The 20,476-nt window shown below is 43.7% G+C and overlaps 1 protein-coding gene across 23 annotated transcripts in view; it reads right to left on the bottom strand.

Moving 5' to 3' along the window:
* Nucleotides 1–20,476, bottom strand: part of GOLGB1 (golgin B1) — a 70,417-nt gene that overhangs the window by 43,528 nt on the left and 6,413 nt on the right. For all 23 annotated transcript variants that reach the window (XM_050708196.1, XM_050708197.1, XM_050708199.1 and 20 more), the window contains 7 exons: nt 16,609–16,705; nt 15,855–16,007; nt 15,249–15,401; nt 8,919–9,077; nt 6,689–6,811; nt 6,123–6,236; nt 1,180–1,588 (listed from right to left, as the gene is read on the bottom strand). In XM_050708196.1, coding sequence (XP_050564153.1) covers nt 1,180–1,588; nt 6,123–6,236; nt 6,689–6,811; nt 8,919–9,077; nt 15,249–15,401; nt 15,855–16,007; nt 16,609–16,698 — 1,201 coding nt within the window. In that variant the 5' untranslated portion in view covers nt 16,699–16,705. The remainder of the gene's footprint in view (nt 1–1,179; nt 1,589–6,122; nt 6,237–6,688; nt 6,812–8,918; nt 9,078–15,248; nt 15,402–15,854; nt 16,008–16,608; nt 16,706–20,476) is intronic.

Here is a 20,476-nt window from a genome sequence, read left to right as displayed (position 1 = left end):
GGAATCTAATAAATTATTAAAATTAATTAAAAATATATATCTGGCTCAAGAAATTAGCAAGTCTCAAAAAATTATAAGCTACGACACCACATGAAGAAAGTACAACAAATGCTACCCTTTTCAAATACTATTTGGGAAGTTGTGGCAGTCTGGTGAAGTGCCAGTGACTGGAAAAGGGGAAATACAACCCCCATTTTTAAGAAGGGGAAAAAAGAAGATCCAGGGAACTACAGCCTTGTCAGTCTCACTTCCATGCCCAGTATGATCATGAAGAAGGTCTGCCTGGAAACTACACTGAGGCACATGGAAAACAGAGACGACCGGTGACAGATAGCGTATCTTCACTAAGGTCAAATCGTGCCTGACAAATTTGGTGGCCTTCTATAGTGGGGTTATAGCACAGGTTAATAAGGGGAGAGCAACTGATGCCATCTACCTGGACTTGTGCAAAGCACTCAATACTGTCCTGCACAACTTTCTTGTCTCTAAAATGGGGAGACATGGATTGCATAGATGGACCACGTGGTAGGTAAGGAATTGGCTAGACGGTTGCATTCAAAGAGTTGTGGTCAACAGCTCAATGTCCAGGTGGAAACCAGGATATCCTGGCTTTTATCAGAAGTAGTGTGGCCAGCAGGACTAGGGAAGCAATTCACTCAGCTCTGGTGAGGCCGCACCTCTAATACTGTGTTCAGTTTTGGGCCCCTCACTACACAAGAAGGACATCGAGGTGCTGGAGTGTTTCCAAAGAAGGGCAACAAAGCTGATGAAGGGTCTAGAAAACAAGTCTTATTAGGAGTGGCTGAGGGAACTAGGGATGTTTAGCCTAGAGAAAAGAAGGCTGAGGGGAGACCTTATCATACTTAGGTTGGATATTAGGAGAAATTACTTTACTGAAGGGGCTGTGCAGCATTGGAATAGGCTGCCCAGGGAAGTGGTTGAGACACCACCCCTGAAAGTCTTCAAGAAACATGTAGATTTAGAACTTAGTAGCATGGTTTAATGGTGGACATTAATACAATCTTAAAGGTTGATGATTTTGGGGTCTTCTCCAGCCTGAATGATTCTATGATCAGTATTTTCTTATGAGCCATCATAAAAGCAAAGCCAAGTAGAAGGCAACCCAGTGATCCTTCAGTTCTTGAAAACCTGCTTCACCAAAATACCATGCTTACTCACCCTGTAGTTTCTTTATTGTAGTACTGTTTTCAGCAGACAGCATCAACAGTTGGTCAACATCCAGTTTCAGCTTATCATTTTCAGCTACAAGGGCAGCATAGCTAGATTGGAGCTCTTGCTCAGCCACCTTAAGACAACTGATCTGTAGGTTTTTCTCTTCCACCTCCTGCCTTCGTTTCTTCTCCAAGCTTCTGTATCTCTCTAATTCCACTTGCGCCCTTCTTGCCTCTTGCAGCTGTTCTGAGAGACACTGTACCTCCTCCTGCAAGTGATGGCAGGACAGCTTCCTCTCGGCTAGTTCCATCTCCATTTTCTCTCTAAGACTCCGAGACTCTTGTCTCTCTGCATCTAGCACATCTTTCAGGGAGCTTAGATCCACTGACATCTTCTGGCATTGATCTTGTAACATCTGTAAAAGGATATGGAAATTAAATTAACTCTTATCTAGATCAATTCAGCACCAAAGCAAAGTACCTGAATTAAATCTTAAAATTGCCATTATATCCTCCTCAAATATTTAAGTAGCAGAAAGAATGAAATAAACATGAGAGGAATCTCAATTTGTTAGAGCGAACCTGCCCTACTACTTGCTTCTTGAAAGGATATAAAACTGGGGTAAACATGAACTCACAATTTGAGTTCAACTCCCAGAACTAAAGAAAAGAAAAAACTAAATTTAGTGTAGGGGAATAGACAGGAAGAAAACAGTAGAACAGTTACCATGAGTTCTGTTTTAGAGGAAAGAAAGCTTCCCAAAAAGGTGAGGAAACACTACAACAGAAAAAGGAGAATTATAGACAACAATTAATAAACGGAACAAAAGTGTGTATGTGAAATTGGGTTAAAAATGCTGAAAAAGGAAACCATAAGTGACAGAGCACTCTACACAACGCCCAGTGATTCATGAAAGATCTCAGAAAGCTGGTGGACACTGACCAGAGATTTAAGACAAACAAGGAACAGACACAGAACCTATACTTGCCAGAATTCCTTTTATCAAATTTCCTTCGCCTGGGCCTATGGATGATCAACATAGTTAGTTTCTGGAGGAGGCTGATGAGGAGCTCCCTTTACACTATGGGTAGGAAGAGAAGCTTCCACCCCATGGCCTTAGGGTATAGGTATACCCAGATCTCCTGATGACCATATAGTGGGCACAAGCGGATTCAGGGCATAGAAGAGGAATCAGGGGACCCCAACAACCATGCCATGAAGATATCCATGCTATCACTCCACAAAACTCTTTGGCAAGCAGTATAATCAAGAGTGAGCACAAGTCAGCTCACTGAGGTTCTTCACCTCTTCTTGACAGTAACAGGTCCCACCACTGTGCCTGGTTGGGACACATGAACAAGAAAATAGAGTGGTGCATAAAAGTTTTAAAGAAAAGAAAAAAGTTTCCAAAGTGAGGTTCAGCACTGGACGGGCTTTGTGGAGTGCTGTGTGTGGAAAAGCTACGAAGGCTTGCAAAACAGATGCCCATGAGGGACATCTGGGTATCAGGTGTGAAATATTTTCTCTCGGCATGTGACTGAAGCAAGACAGGACTCCTGGCCATTGCTGGAGGAATTATTGGGCAGGCTACAATTCTGACTCATTATGGTGACTCCTATGAGAAGAGGTCCAGAGCATCTTGCTTACTTGTAAACTGTACTGTAATCTAGCATTACTCTACCACTGGGGGATGGGCTGTAAGTGGTCAGAAGAAAGCCATTGTGAAAGAGCTCCAAATTATGTTTACAAAACCTATTGAAAATCAGAGCTCTTCAACCAATATACATGAAAGGAACAAAAAGTGGCTTCTTGCCTCCTCATCAAAACTACATTTCATCCACTAAACACCTTATGCAAGTTCTATAATAATAATGATAATAACAAAATACACGTGCTTTACCCACAAGAACCACCAAAATAAACATATGTTTCTGTGTTCATTGTCTTCAAGGTCTAAACAGGAAGAAACTATTTCCAAGATATTTAGGAAGTTTCCAGCATTTTGGTCAGAAATCAATTTCTTTCTGCTTCTCTCCAAACGTACAAGACAATGAATCAGCTCACATTTGCTCCCTACAAACACCTTGAGAGCTTTCAAAGCCTGACCAACAAATCTGGAGGTAGATCAACCTGTTGTGTTCTGATAGAGCATAATTATAAATAAATAAAGGAAGAGAGGTGGTAGAATTAGATATTGCTTTGCGACCAAGGATATTTATAATAAAACTAGCATTTCTCCAGGAAGAACAATATTAACGTTCAAAACTTGAATTAACTAAGGACACTGGAGGACAGCACAACCAATAACAACAGTAGAGGTCCCTTTTGTTTGTAAGTAGAAATGATGAGCATTTGAGCTTAAAAATGAATTTGTAACGTATCTGCTTGTTTGACCAGAAGTGCAGCTATGTACTGCACCACTCTCCCACGAGATTGATAAAGCAGAAGTTCATTCTGAATGGTGGAGATTTTCAGAAGTTGTGCTACTGAGGAAAAAAATAAAAAAGGTACTCATCATACATCTGCAAACAAACCTTTTAAGGGATCTCATCTCAAGGGGCACATGTATATATAGTCATATATGTAGAGACTTGATCTCTTTTTATTCACACTCCAAAATGACTAGGTGAGAGCTAATACCACTGCAGAAGCTGTGTCATATTACCAAGTCCTTAGCAAGTTGCACCAAAGAACATCTGTCTTTGACCTGGCCTGGACACTGTAGTCCAGAACAGTATAGCTATATTAGCAGCATGCTAGGTACTTTTGTCTTAGGTGAAGCACTGTGTATTTGTCAGCTTTGAATGCATCAGGCAGCAGTGCGCAGTATGGTTAGATTTTGTCCCTGTTCACATGCACAGAAACTGGGCTGCTAGAGCGGTCTTCTGAAGCATCTTTATCCCTGTTGCTTGGCTGGACCAACTGTAAGCAATGCACAGAGACCTGTAGCTCTAAAACCTGCCTTACAAAAAGTTCAAGTTCAGTGCAGATGCACGTGTTAGTGTGGCAGCTAGAGCCCCCTAAACAACTATCACCTGGAAAATCTATAGCTAGCCACAACACCAGGTTAATAGTTACAGAGCCTTGTAGTCCAATAATGTAGCATTGACACTACTAGTAACAGGACTCAAAGCTTTACACTGTATTTACAAGTCCTCTGGAACAAGGCTCGTCAAGCCTGCTGTCTGAACATGCCTTAAATTCCTGGAAATGGTTTTACTTAGTTTAGCTATAGAAATATTTCTTCTCACCATGTAAATAAGCAAAGTTTGTTTTACTTATCTTCATATGGTATTATTGCAGCTTTTTTTGTTTTTCTGTAATAGATAGCAGCTACAAACACCTACTCTTTGTAAAATGAAATAGGTATGACTAACAACAGTGTAGTGTAGAAAAGTGCGGGCCTGGTGAGACAGCAGAGGCACTGAGAAGCAGGAACACAGAATGGGATGCAGGGAAGTACATGAAGGCAGGGAATGATAGAAGGTGAGGCACACGTTGGAACTGGAGACACCAAGGCTATAAACACTTCACCAGTGGTCAGTTGAAAAAATGCAATCTGGGAACTGGAGAAAATTGGATAGAGTAGTAACAAAATAGACAAAGAAACAGAACTCTATTTGATGACATAAAGCATGACATAAAGACAATATCATTTTATTTCTATGACGTAAAACACACCATGTATGATAAAATCAGATGCAGCATGAACTTGCTGTCTAATGAAGACAAAACAAAGTGTAAAACCATTTTAGCAAACATAAAAATAACTCCAAGTGGATCCTGGATTGAGGAATAAGCCACGGACACAAAATTCCTCCTGTTTGGAGATTTGTGATGCTGTCAACTCGCTGTAAGCCCTTATCCTCAACCAGACAGAAGCCATCAACTTTTGGGGAGACTATATAAGGCTGAGCATAAAGCCAGAAATAAGGTTAGAAAGTGCGCATAGTAATCTTTAATAGCAATATTATTGAAATCTTTTCTGCATAGTAGTAATCATTTTCTTTTCTTTTCCGGAACCAAAAAAATCTGTCCTCTTCTTTGAAAGGGAGGAGTATCTTAATTTTGAGGTAACAATCACGTGATTCCCCACTCAGACTAAATTGCCTCTTATCCAAGAATTAACATTTTTTCTCTCTGAGCTGAGGGAGTTGCCAGCTTGACTTCATGCTCGAAACTTGGTGCCAGAAACAAGCTGATCTGGTAACTGGCTACTGACAGAAGTCCAGTCCACCTCATTCAGTCTGGTGCACAAAAAGTTTGACACGAGCCAGCAGCACGTGTTTGCAGCCCAGAAAAACAGCTGCATCCTGGGCTGTATCAATAGAGGAGGGGCCAGCAGGTCAAGGGAGGTGATTTGGCCCCCTCTGCTCTGCCCTTCTGAGGCCCCACTTGGAGTGCTGCATCCAGGTCTGGGGCCCCCAGAACAAAAAGAATGTGCACCTGTTAGAGCAGGTCCAGAGAAAGGCCACAAAGATGATCAGAGGGCTGGAGCACTTCTCCTATGAAGAAAGGCTGAGAGAGCTGGGTCTGTTCAGACTGAGGATGAGAAGGCTCTGAGGAGACCTCACTGCAGCTTTTCAATACTTAAAGGAGGCTTATTAAAAAGACAGAGAGCATCTTTTTGCTCAGGCAGATACTAACAGGATAAGGGTGAATGGCTTTAAACTAAGAGAGGGAATTAGATTAGATGTTAAGAGAAAATTCTTCACTCAGAGGGTGGTGAGGCACTGCAACAGGTTGCCCAAAGAAGCTGTGGATGCCCCATCCCTGGAGGTGGATGAGGCCCCGGGCAGCCTGATCTAGTGGGGAGACATCCCAGTGCATGGCAGGTGGTTCAAACTAGATGATCTTTAAGGTCCCTTCCAACCCAAGCCATTCTATGATTCTATGACTCCACTAAAGAGACATGACAGTAAAGCAATAAGCAAAACATGAAAAAGTACCTGTTTTTGTTGTTCAGCCATATGCAATTCCCGCTCCAGAAATTCTACCACCTGAGTTTGTTCTAGCAGAGCTGTTTCCTTTTCCTGTAGCTTTCTCTGAAGTGTATGCAGGTTCTGTAAGAGAGACAGCACTGTAACAGTAATCTGAGAGGATAACATAAGAAGGCTAGATTCCCTTGTTTCATCCATAGACCTACTTTTCATAACACAGTTATTTTAACAGCCTAAATAACTTTGTTCTTTATTGACATTTATTCTGGAACCATGGTACAGTAAGAAGAGCACACCACTGTTTCACAAATAGGGAACCAGAGCACAATAAATGAGTACTTCTTAACTGTGACAGGGAAGGTTTTATAGCAAATTAGCACATTGAAGCTGGAACTCTGAAAGTCTAAGATAGCATCCTAAAAGTAAACAACCAAAAAAAGCAGACAATCAAATCAAACCCCTTCTCGTCCCTTCTGACTTACTTTGCCGAGAACTGCTTTCCCAGTGAGTCCTCAGACTAATAAAAATTATTTTCTTTTCTCTTCACCTTCATAAGACTATGATAACAAATATACCTGCTGCATCTCTATATCCAGATTTGACTCAGCCGCTATCTTCAGCAATTCAGCTTGGTGCTGTTGAACCTGCTCTTTTAGGAAAGCTTCCTTCTCCTTAATTACTTCCTGCAGGTGACTCAGCTGAAAACATAAGCCACAATATATATATATATATATATACACACATAAACAAACGAACAACAAAAATGACAAAAACAAACAAAAACCTGCACAACAACAACAAAAAAACAAACAAGGAAGTTATGAGCTTAACAAATGTGCAGGCCAGCTTTCAACATCAGCACACCACATGCATGTGTGACGATGTCTTCAGCTTGGTAATCCTTTATGTCACCTTGGTCACACGGTATCTTTAACCTTCTAATATATATACATTAACTGATATTCGAGATTCCAGAAAGCAGAAAATGTAGAATTTTCATTTACAACTACACAGAATGATAAAAGATATAGTTTCTATGTAAGTGCAACTTCATAAAACTTCTGGTTTTGTATTTGCATAGGATGCAGTCTATTTCACATACCAAAACCTAAAACTGACATCCATAGTATTAACATAAATCATTTTATAAATAAACACAATAGCAGCAACAGCTGTTAAGTTATGTGATAAAAAGCTCATCTACACATCCATGGCAGAGCAGAGAGAGGCAATGGCAGGTGTGGGAGTCAAAAACAATACTGAGTCCCAGCTACTCCAAAGCCCATCGTAGGACAATAAGCCTGCCAAAAGCCCACCTACGCAAGCCTAGGAGCACAACGGCAGGCAGACAGGAAACCAAATTCTGACTCAGAGTAAGGGACACCCTTCCAAGGGCTGCTTCCCTAGTACTTCCTCCTCAGAGAGCCATCACTCCCATTATTCAAGCGTGAGACTCATTAAGATAACTGCAGAGCACTTTTAGCAGTGGTTACTGCCTAGGGATACAGCATGTATTAGTGGAAGCAGCCAAAGAGGACTGCAATTCTCGGACTGTACAAGACTTATTATGGGATGTTTAGAAGAGAAAGCAAGGGCAGGGAAATGGATGGATCTAGGATATCTGGAGAGGAACAAGCATGAAAAAAAACAGGTAGTAAAGGCATACAAAAATAAAAGTCAGTTGTGTGTGTAAACAGTGGCTTCCCTGGCCATGCCCTGTACCTGATCAGCAGTCTGTCTGATCTTCTTATAAAAGTCCATTTCTCTTTTTCTTTTCTGTGGGAAGCACCCTCTATCCAGCTTGCATGTGTGTGTATCAGGGGGGAGGGAGGTCTGAGTACCAGTAACTAGAATCAGACTGTGGGTCAAAGGGCCCATGTGTCTGTGGTGCCAGCAACCGTAGCGAGTGTCAGTGTGTAAATGAGTGTATGATCACTAGCTAATACCAAGCCAGACTATCTGGCACGTAGGTGAAGAGGCCTGGGAGCCAGGACAGAGGGTGTATGATGCCCAAGGACAACCACAAGCAGACTTGATGACATGATGGCCAGGGGAGCTTTAGCTAGCTACCAGAGACACCACTGCGTCCTGATGAGGTTCTCTAAGAGCAAGACCTGCCTTTGTGTATTTGCATGTCTCTGAGGGTGAGACCACAGGGAGCTGGCTACTGGAAAGACCAAAAGAGTCCTGGTCAGGGTGTGCATGAGTATATGTTATGTATGTCCATTAGAACGCCTGTACTTCTCTAAGGCAGGTACAGAGAGTTAGCAACTGGAGTGACCAGGGGAGTCCAAGTCGGCTCTGTGCATGTGTGTGAGCAGAGGGCCTGTACCTACAGCTGGAGTGGGGCTGTGGGCCCTGTGGATTTGCATGTCTACCTACAAGCAACTGGAGAGACTAGGATCCAGGGGGCAGTTACTGGGCAGCATCAAAGCACAGCTGCTGGTAGGAAGCAATCTCAGTCTGTACATATTCTCACTATTCTCTCATCTGAACTGAGAGGCAAATAGGGTGAGGCTTTTGATACTGCGTGTGTTCATGCAAGTGCTGGTGCTTCATTCTGTGCTGATCTGTATGGCTGTCTGTGTACATGTATAAATGAGCTGTACATCCATAGCTGCCAGGAATTGCATTCTCAGGCTGGACCTGGGATCATGAAGCTATGGTAGCCTCACTTCTGTCAAGACTGCCATATTTGGCCATATCCCCTAAGCAGCAGCATGTCCTCAAGAACAACTGTCCTAAATTATGCCAGTGTCAGTGGTGGAGTGAGAAACACAGAAAAATAGAAGCCTTTTTGTGTACCTGTGTCGCGTACTTGATTTCAGCATCATTAAGATTCATCTTGGCTAGAGCCAGCTGTTCCTTCAGATCCTGAACAGTATCCTCTTGTGTCCTGAGCTGCTCTATTAGTCCTTTGACTTCATCTCTGTGCCCTTCATTTGTATTTTGATTACTCTGACACTGCAAGAAGAAAGAATTGAGAAGAAAAGAAACACAAGAAAGAAAACTGATTGGTACTATTGCTCAATTTTGAAAATAAACTAAATAAAACAAACATGAAATACTACATCACTCTTTACTCCTAATCATAAAACATTTTTTTTATTTCTTTACTTATTCTTTGTTTCTTAAAATGAAGTTAGCCTACATTAACATTTTTCCTCATTTCTATATAGGTATGTACAAGATGTCTTTAATGGGGAAGTGTTTCCTAAGTGTTTGCATTGACAAATCTGGTGGCCGCCTACAATGGGGTTACAGCATTAGTGGATAGGGGAAGAGCAACTGACATTATCTATCTGGACTTGTGCAAAGAATTGGATACTGTCCCACATAATAGCCTTGTCTCTAAACTGGAGAGCCATGGATTTGACAGATGAGCAGCTCGGTGGGTAATGAATTGGCTGGATGGTTGCACTCAAAGTGTTGCAGTCAACAGCTCAATGTCCAAGTGGAGATCACAGAATCACAGAATCGTCTAGGTTGGAAGAGACCTCCAAGATCATCTAGTCCAACCTCTGCCCTAACACTAACGAGTCCTCCACTAAACCATATCACTAAGGGCTACATCTAAACGTCTTTTAAAGACCTCCAGGGATGGCGACTCAACCACCTCCCTGGGCAGCCCATTCCAATGCCTAACAACCCTTTCGGTAAAGAAGTTCTTCCTAATATCCAACCTAAACCTCCCCTGGCGCAACTTTAGCCCATTCCCCCTCGTCCTGTCACCAGGCACATGGGAGAATAGACCAACCCCCACCTCTCTACAGCCTCCTTTAAGGTACCTATAGAGAGCGATGAGGTCTCCCCTGAGCCTCCTCTTCTCCAGGCTAAACAACCCCAGCTCCCTCAGCCGCTCCTCGTAAGACTTGTTCTCCAGACCCCTCACCAGCTTCGTTGCCCTTCTCTGGACTCTCTCGAGCACCTCCATGTCCTTCTTGTAGCGAGGGACCCAAAACTGAACACAGTACTCGAGGTGCGGCCTCACCAGAGCCGAGTACAGGGGGACAATCACCTCCTTAGACCTGCTGGCAACACTGCTTCTTATGCAAGCCAGGATGCTGTTGGCCTTCTTGGCCACCTGAGCACACTGCTGGCTCATATTCAGCCGACTATCAATCAGTACTCCCAGGTCCTTCTCCGCCAGGCAGCTTTCCCACCACTCATCTCCCAGCCTGTAGCGCTGCTTGGGGTTGTTGCGCCCCAGGTGCGGGACCCGGCACTTGGCCTTGTTGAACTTCATGCAGTTGACCTCAGCCCATCGGTCCAGCCTATCCAGATCAGTAACAACCGGTGTTCTTCAGGGGCCAGTTTCTTTGTCACTGAAATGGACAGTGCACAAGCAAGCCTGCCAACAACACCAAGCTGTATGGTGTGGTCAACATGCTAGTGGGAAGGGATGCCATCCAGAGGGACCATGACAGGCTTGAGAACCTCATGAAGGTTTGTACAGGTTCATAAGGCCAAGTGCAAGGTCCTGCACCTGCAAGCTGTGCATACCCCACCCCTGGAGGTGTGTGACATCAGGTTGGACGAGGCCCTGGGCAGCCTGACCTAGTGGGTGGCATCCCTGTGCATGGCAGGCATTTGGAACTAGATGTTCTTTAAGGTCCCTTCCAGCCCCAGCCATTCTGTGATTTTATGTCTAGGTCTTTCTTGTACTGAGTACAGGGGAAGGATCACCTCTCTTGACCTGCTGGTGATAATTTGCCTAATGCAGCCACTAGCCTTCTTAGCAGCAAGGGCACATTGCTGACTCATGTTCAACTTGGTGTCTACCAGGAGTCCTTGGTCCTTTTCTGCAGATCTGCTTTCCAGTTGAGTAGCCCCAGCTGGTACTGTTGCCTGGGGTTATTACAGGGAGGAGAAAGCCCCTGTCATGGAGAGGAGAAAAAAGGCAAACCAAATAAAAAAAGTTTTGCTGTGTAGATCCCTCATGATTTCCTAGTTGAGCCACTTATGTTCAACACAACATGCAACCCTAACCCGAATGTTTTTTTTTTTCCTTCAAATAACAGGATATTTCCTGCAGAAATATCACCATTACTCAAGGCAGCATCTTCTTAGGTAAATAATTATAAAGGAATCTGTAGCTTCTCAGTAGACATAGCCTTAAAACAAAATATTTGGCAAGTTATTTCTGAGTCAAATACATAATATTGCCAGTAATTTTCCTAACATCATTTCTCTGAACTAAAACCCAGTAACACTCTGGTGCCCAACATTTCCGCTGAAGGCTGTACCAAGATCTCTTTCTTCTAATTAGAAGCTTTTTCTAAACCATTTTTCTTAATAGATAATTAATACCCACACATTCACCTGTCATTACGGTCCTTTCACTTTGACAGTTCTGTCATTTTCTTGGTGCTTCCTTTCCTCACACAGTTCTAGAAAAAAATTGTGGCCTCTAAGCCTTTGGCTGACTAAATAGCCAAAATATTTTGCATGTCTAGTAAAAGCAGTTGCTAGTATGACTGGGGAACAGAAAGTCCTTTGCTGCTCTCAGAATTCATCTTTCCTAATTCTAAGTGATCTGAACATGAATACACTCCATATTAAGGCCTTGCCACTCTTGGTACAATGGGACAACTGTTTGCCTTAAACAAAAACCTACCCTTTTAATGAAAATCTACATCACATTGATTCACTGGTGATAAACTCTCTGATTTTGCCTTCAGCTGATGAATTTGAATTTTGCAGCAGAAATGCTCATTAGTCCATAACAGTCTACATAAAATAATGCAACAGCACACCGGACTACACATGCTACAGACAAATAAGGTAAATAAAGCCTTAGTGAGATAAAGCCTGAGTGACATATCTACACAGACTGAGGATTTTTTTTCATGGCCTTGCAGTATACAGTGGCGGGATACCAAAACTGCTTGATCTTCTGTTTGTTAAATTGTCTCATTTTCATATCACGTTAATCCTCAAAATCATCCAGTTCCTCTCATATGAAAACCAAGTGCTACTTGTATTGAAAAAGGTTATCAAGATGATATTGTAAAGCAATTTACAGCAACAAATTCCTATAATTTTTGTGATGTCATCCATCAACAATATTAAGTACAAGTCATGTAGCCAATCATTACTCCATTAGAATCATAGAATATCCTGAGTTGGAAGAGACCCACTAGGATCATCAAGTCCAACTCTTGGCTCCAGACAGGACCACCCATAAATCAGAACATATGTCTGTGTTACCCAAATGCTTCTTGAACTCCATCACACTTAGTGCCATGAACACTTCCCTGTGGAGCCTGTTCCAGTACCCAACCATCCTCTCAGTGAATAACCTCTTCCTAATATCCAGCCTGAACCTCCCCTGACACAGCTCCATGCCATTCCCTTAAGACCTGTTGCTGGTCCCTAGAGAAGAGATGAGCGTCTGCCCCTCCACACTCCCATTATGAGGAAGCTGTCGGCTGCCATGAGGTCTCCCTTCAGCCTCTTCTCCAGGTTGAATGAATTAAGTGTCCTCAGCCACTCCTCATGCATCTTGTCCTCTAGACCCTTCACCATCTTTACATAGTCTTCCTTTGGACGCTAAGAGCTTTATGTCCTTATATTCTGGCACCCAAAACTGCACACAGCACTCACGGTGAGGCTGCACCAATGCAGACTAGAGCAGGACAGTCACTTCCCTCAACCAGCTAGCAATGTTGTGCCTGATGCACCCCAGGATATGGCTGGACCTTTTGAAGGCCATGACACACTGTTGACTCAGATTCAGCTTGCCATTAATCAGAGCCCCCTAGATCCCTGTCTGTGGAGCTGCTCTCCAGCCTCTCATCTCCCTAGTCTGTACATCTATCCAGGGTGACCCCAACCCAGGTGCAGAATCCAGCACTTGTTCAACTTCATGTGGTTGGTGATTGCCCCAGTCTCTAATTTGTCAAGATCTCTCTGCAAGGCCTGTCTACCCTGGATGAAGTCAGCCACTCCTCCCAACTTAGAGTTGTCCAGAAAGTTACTTAGTATACCTTCGAGTCCTGCATCCAAGTCCTTTATGAAAACATTAAAGAGAACTGGCCCCAAAATAGAGCCCTGCAGAATCCCACCAAGTGACCGGCCACCAGCCTAATGTAACCCCATTTACTATAAACCTTCGAGACTGACTCATCAGCCAACAGTTCACCCATCGTACTACGCATTTGGTCAGCTGTATACTGGACATTTTGTCCAGAAGGATACTGTGAGAAACAGTATTGAAAGCTTTACCGAAATCCAAAAAGATTACATCAACTGGTTTCCCTTGGTCAGCTAAGTGGGTACCTTGTCACAAAAGGAAATTAAGTTCGTTAAACAGGTCCTTCCCCTAGTGAATCTGTGTTGGCTGTGACCAATGACTGGACTGTCTTTCAGGTGTCTTTCAATTAATAGCCACTCTTTACCTGACAGTTCATCATTAAATATCACTTACACTCACCTTTTAACATTTTCCATAATCTTTTGATCTTTTTTTCAATGTTTCTATTAGCCCTCATCTTCTCTAGTGTAATGAAGATCATCTGCAGCCAGTTCTCTTTAGTATCTTTAACAATGAAACGGACAAGGGGATCAAGTGTAACCTCAGTAAGTTTGCAGACAACACCAAGTTGGGTGGGTGCATCGATCTTCTTGAGGGCAGGAAGGCTCTACAGAGGGATCTGAACAGACCGAATTGATGGGCTGAGGCCAGCTGTATGAGGTTGAACAAGGTGAGATCCTGCACTTGGGGCACTACAACCCCCTGTAACACTACAGGCTGGGGGAAGAGTGTCTGGAAAACTGCCTGGCAGAAAAGGAACCTGGAGGTATTGCTCAATAGCCAGCTGAACATAAGCCAGCAGTGTGCTCACTTGGTCAAGAAGGCCAACAGCATCCTGGCTCACATCAGAAATAGCATGGCCAGCAAGACTAGGGAAGTGATTGAACCCCTGCACTCAGCTCTGGTGAGGCTGCACCTCAAACACTGTGTTCAGTTTTGGGTCTCTCACTCACTACAGGGACATAGAGGTACTGCAGCATGCCCAAAGAAGGGCAACGAAGCCGGTGAAGGGTCTAGAGAACAAGTCTTGTAAGGAACCATTGAGGGAACTTATTTAGTCTAGAGAAAAGGAGGCTCAGAGAACACCTTATTGCTCTCTACAACTACCTCAAATGAGGCTTTAGCAGGATGGGGGGGGTCAGTCTTTTCTCCCAGGCAACAAGCAATAGAACAAGAGGAAATGGCCTTAACTTGTACCAGGGCAGGTTTAAATTGGATATTAGGAAAAAAAAAGTCCTCGTTGAAAGGATTGGGAGTCACTGGAACACACTTTCCAGGAAAGTAGTTGAGTCACCATCCCTGAAGGTCTTCAAAAGACATGTAGATGTGATACACAGGGACATGGTTTAGAGGTAGACTTGGCAGTACTTGGTTAACAGTTGGACTTGATGATCTTAGAGGTCTTTTCCAGCCTACATGATTCTATGATTCCAGTGTCCTATGATCCGTTTGGACTTTTGTTGCATTTGCCTTGCCTAGCCATATTAACTTTTTAAAGAAAAAAGTATGTGGTCAGCAGAACAATTTCAAAATTTTTCAGAAATTGCTTACTCCCATGGTAGTTTCTAGCTAGTAGCTAATAGCTTCTTTCTCTCTACACTCTTTCTCCCTACTTTTACCCAGTTTTATATAAACAGGTCTTGTTAATCACAGAACTTTGAGGTAGCACAGCAAGCTACATGGCTTCAAATGCCTTTCAAATTTAATGACCTTCTTGTTCTTGTATTCCAGCCAACCTCATCTTTCCTTTGCTGTACTTACATGACAGGTAATCTTTTGAAACTTACAGCTTAGACACAGAGATGTGATTTCTGCAGGGAAAAACTTTACTGTAACAGATTACCAAAGATATGCCAAAGGTATGCAAAGTGAAACTGGCCCATACCCTTGAGGACATCAAGCTGTGCACCCCAAGGGCATCTGTAGTACAAGAAAGCTGGACAGACCAGCCTCCTACAGGACAGACATCCTTGCTGGAACTATGAATGACCTGCTAATAACAGATATAGGTCCTACTAGCTCACTGGGACCTAAGATGTAAGAGAATACCAGACTATATCTAGAGGTTAACATCTTTTAAGTAGCCCTGTTCTCCCAACCTTAGAATACACTTGCTCTTCTGATAAGGTCTGTGCAGGCATCGGTGATCCTTTCTCTGTCAACTCCTCAATGCGTTTATTCAGAGAGGCCAGTTTGGCTTTGGCCTGAAGTTTCAGCTTCATCAGTTTTGCATCTGCAGCCTCCCGCTCTTCCTGTAAAAGAAGGATTCAAAGGGATTATGCTTAAAATACATACATATCTTTGGTTACATGCCATAAAACCACTGGACTGCTGGATGGCTGCAATACAGCCCATTCTGTCTCAGATACTCTGAACTGGAAAAAAAAAATCACAAGAGATATTAGTATTTTTTATACTAGTATAAAAATATATATGAGGACTCCATGTGGGCACAGAGGAGCTCCAAGACAAAATACATGGCATGCAATGTATCTACTCTAGAGGCAACTACACCTAAGCTAAGTGTAATCCTACATCTCTCTGTGGTTAGCGCACATTCTTTGGAATTCAATCATTCTCTGAAATTGATGCATTTAGTAGTGCAGACATCTCTAAGGCTTGGAAGAAAACAGAGACTGACTTGCACAGAAAGCTGATGTAGCATTTCACTCTTGTTCCCAGGTCCCCACTAAAAGAAATGATACCTTGAGTACGGTTTCTTTTTGCTGGAGCAGAGCATCCTTTTCTCGGATCAAATCCTTCAGCTGGACAACTAGTTTTTCTGTTTGAGCTAGGCGCTCCAGTAACTCCCCAGGTGCCTCCTCCATGCTTTCTGCTCCTGACTCTGAAGTTTGTACCTGAAATGGTGAAATGAGCACTCTGGAGGAAAGAAGTCCAAAAAGACTGAAGTATAGCATCCAAATGGTATCTTCAGTGCCACTCCTAAATGCTGCACTTTCATGCAGCCTACAGAACTACACACAATTAGCTGAAACCAGGAGAAAAGCTCGGGATAGCCTTGAAAAAAAATATACAAGAAAAAAAAAAAACATTTGCCAAACACAACAGCAAATCTGAAACAGTTTGGGGGGGATGCTACTACTCACATGTTCTGCACTGTCTCGGGTATCAGAGAGCAACGTGCAGATCAACCCTTCCACTGTAATCCAATTATGCAGAGCTCCCTTTTATGCTATACAGAATATTTAGTACTCTTATAAGTCTTTCTTCACTCAGAATTTTTTTTTCTATATGAGATGCTGAAACTAACACTATGGTCTGCATCGCAAAAGTGTTGACTTAAGAGGTCAGAAATACAGGAAACAGAGTGGAATGCCAGTTCAGTCTAGCACTCAGCAGCAAAGAAACAGGAAACAGTTTTCACTGAAACCAAATACTTTACACTTCCCAAGTAACTCTCAATAAGATGTGAAAATCTTTCCACTACAATGTACTTACAGTCACAGAGGATTCAGTAACTGCATCTGCACCATCACCTGACAGCTCCTGTAGAACAGTATTTGCTAAACCTGACAAACGGCTCAGCATCTTCAGCCTGAAACAAAACAGTCAGAATACAGTTGCAGTCAAAACTGCTACGATAAAGCAGGTATCCCTCCATGCTGATTTTCAGTGTTACAGAGGAGACCAGTCTTACAGAGAATACATCTCTTCTGCCAAGAAAGTGTCATGGCTTTGGATGGTATAGAGTTAATTTTCTTTGTAGAGGCTCCTATGAGGCTGCGTTTTGGATTTTTGATGAAAATAGTGGTGGTAACACACCAATGCTTTTCGTGGCCAGAGAGTAGTGCTTACATAGAGTCAAGGACCTTGCTTCTTATGCTGTCCTACCAGCAATGAGGTTGGAAGCACACAAGAAGACTGGAGAGGATGCAGCTAGGGCAACTGACCTGAAATGACCAAAGGAATATCCCATACTATATGACATCATGCTCAGCAATAAAAACTAGGGTAAAGAATCATAGAATGAATCATAGAATGGCCTGGGTTGAAAAGAACCTTAAAGATTATGTAGTTTCAACCCCCCTGCTCTGGGCAGGGTTGCCAACCACTAGAGCAGGCTGCCCAGAGTTGCATCAAGCCTGGCCTTGAATGCCTCCAGTGATGGGACATCCACAACCTCCCTGGGCAACCCATTCCAGTGCCTCACCACCCTCTGAGTGAAAAACTTTCTCCTAATTTCCAACCTAAATCTCCCGTCTTAGTTTAAAACCATTCCCCCTTGTCCTATCACTACCAACACATGTAAACAGGTGTACCCCCTCCTGTTTATATGCTCCCTTCAAGTACTGGACTGCCACAATGAGGTCTTCCCGGAGCCTTCTCTTCTTCAAGCTAAACAAGCCCAGTTCCCTCAACCTTTCTGCATAGGAGAGGTGCTCCAGCCCTCTGATCATCTTAGTGGCCCTCTTCTGGACCCGTTCCAAGAGCTCCACATCCTTCTTGTGCTGGGGGCCCCAGGCCTGCACGCAGTATTCCAGGTGGGGTCTCACAAGAGCAGAGTAGAGGGGGACAATCACCTCCCTCTCCCTGCTGGCCACCCCTTTTTTTAATGTGGCCCAGGACATAGTTGGCCTTCCGGGCTGCAAGCACGCACTGCCAGCTCATGTCCAGCTTCTCGTCCATCAGGACCCCCAAGTCCTTCTCCGCAAGGTTGCTCTCAAGTTCCTCTTCTCCCAGTCTATATAAATACCTGGGATTGCCCCAGCTCAAGTGCAACACCTTGCACTTGGCCTTGCTGAACCTCATTGGGTTCTCATGGGCCCAATTCTTCAGCTTGTCCAAGAAGGTGGACAGCAGAGACGTTTGGAGCAATGGTGTTTGTTTTCCCTATGTGATGAGCTCTGCTTTCCTGGAAGTGGCTGAACACCTACCTGCTGATGGGAAGTAGCAAACTGATTCCTTGTTTTATTTTGCTTGTGCACAAAAGTTTTGCTTTACTTAGTAAGCTGTCTTTACTTCAACCATGAGTTATCACACTTTTACCTTTCCAATTTTCTCCCCCATACCACATGGGGAGAGTGAACAAGAGACTATGTGGTACTTACCTGCCAACTCGGGGTTAAACCACAACAGAGAGAAAAGCCAAAGCCAAGCCTCAGGAGTTGTGTTGGGTTTACATGGCACGGTTTTAGTAGCTGGGGGGGGCTGCAGGGGTGGCCTCTGTGAGAAGAGTCCAGACGCTTCCCCATGTTAGATAAAAGCCAGTTCCAAACAAACTGGTCCAGCTCCAAAAGGGACCCGCCATGGGCCAAAGCTAAGCCAATGAGTAACGCTAGTTATGCCTATGTGAGAGCACGTTTAAGGTTAAGAAATGCTGTACAACAGCAGCTGAGAGAGATGAGTGAGAAAATGTTGAGAGAAACACCAAGGTCAGTGAACAATGAGGGGGAGTAGGTACTCCAGGCACTGGAACTGATCACCTGCAGCCCATAGAGACAACCATGGTAGAGCAGACTGTCCCCCTGCAACCCATCCCCCTGCAGTCCATGGTGTATCACAGCATAGCAAATATCCATGGAGGAGCCCGCAGTGGAATAGGTAGGTATGGCCTGAAGGAAGTTGCACCCCGTGGACAGTCCATGCAGGCGGAGACTCTGGGCCAGAACTGCAGCCTCTATAGACAAGCCAACGCGGTAGTAGGTTGTCTGACAGGAGATGCAGCCTGTGGAGCACCCATGCTGGAGCATGTCCATTCCTGAAGGACTGCACCCCATGGTAGAGACCCATGTTGGAGCAGCTCTTGAAGAACTGCAGTCTGTGGGAAGCCCATGTAGAATCAGTTCAAGGAAGGACTACATCCTGTGGGAGGGACCCCACGCTGGAGCAGGGAAAAAGAATGCGGATGAAAGAGTGGCAGAGATGAAGCATTATAAACTGACGATAACTTCCATTCCCCACTCCCCTGTGCTGCTTGGAGGGAGGAGGCAGAAGAAGGTGGATGTGAAGGAGTATTTAAGTTTGCTTTTAGTTCTCACTGCTCTAGTCCATTTTTAATTGGCAATAAATTACATTCGTCTCCCTTATGCTGAGTCTGTCTTGCCCCTGACAGTAACTGGTGGGTGATCTCCCTGTCCTCACCTCAACCCACAAGCTTTCTTTCATCATATTTTCTCTGCCTGTCCTTCTGAAGAGGGGGAGTGAGGAAGCAGTGTTGTGGTGTCTGGCTGCTAGTCAGTGTTAAACTACTACAGGAATACATAAGTGATCACGTAACCAAGAAAAGCCAGACTCTTTAAACGCATAAGCAGATGTATTGTTAAGACAAGATGGTATCTTTACCACTCTAGATGCATTATTGCAAAATACATTTTTATACAGGATTTCAATTTACCCTCATAGTTCATTCTTGATCTTCCTTAACAATGTCATTACATAACCACAGACAAAGAATCGTCAAGGTTGGAAGGGACCTCTGAAGATCATCTAGTCCAACCCCCAGCCGAGCAGGATCACCTAGAGCACATTGCACAGGATGGCATCCAGACAGGTTTTGAATATCTCCAGAGAAGGAGACTCCACAACCTCTCTGGGCAACCTGTTCCAGTGCTCTGTCACCCTCACAGTAAAGAAATGCCCTCTCATGTTCAGCCAGAACTTCCTGTGCTTCAGTTTGTGCCCGTTGCCTCTCGTCCTCTCGATGGGCACAACTGAAAAGAGACTGGCTCCAGTTTACTGAATTATAGTTATTCAAAAGAAGAATAACTGACTCTTACACGAATAGACACTTCTTTCCAGGCCAAGCATATATACAGGCAACAATACCTGCAAAACAAGCTTTCTAGTTATAAGTAGTGGGAATGGTGAACTCAGTCCTGATGCTTAAGTAGATGAAGGTATGTCCCACGAGAAAGAGGAGACCTTTGCATAACACATATATGACCGGACAGGACCTTGACATAGAGATACAGACTGGAGAGGGCATATATTCCCTGGCTGACACTTAGCATACCTTCTTTCCTTTCCTTGAAACTCAGAAGCCAAAATGGGGCTGAAGAATCAAAAAATGGCAGCCATAACACACAGCAACACAATTTGCCATCCTGGGATAAGTGGCAGAATATGATCTTCATTAATAACCTGAACAAGGGGATGCAATCCACCCTCAAAAAATTCTCCAAACTGTGAGGAGCAGTTGATAAGCCAGAGTACAGAGCTGACAATCAGAAGAATGTCAGCAGGCTAGAGAAATAGACTGATTGAAACCTCATGAAGTTCAGCAAACTCAAATAGAATCCTACACGCAGGGTAGAATAAACATATGCAGAAGCACAAAATAGGGGCCAACTGGCTGTAAAACTGTGCT

This window comes from Cygnus atratus, chromosome 1 (genome assembly GCF_013377495.2).
Source record: "Cygnus atratus isolate AKBS03 ecotype Queensland, Australia chromosome 1, CAtr_DNAZoo_HiC_assembly, whole genome shotgun sequence".
Taxonomy (NCBI): domain Eukaryota; kingdom Metazoa; phylum Chordata; class Aves; order Anseriformes; family Anatidae; genus Cygnus; species Cygnus atratus.
The sequence above is the reverse complement of the archived record's forward strand: the minus strand, read 5'-3'. Positions and strand labels throughout refer to the sequence as shown.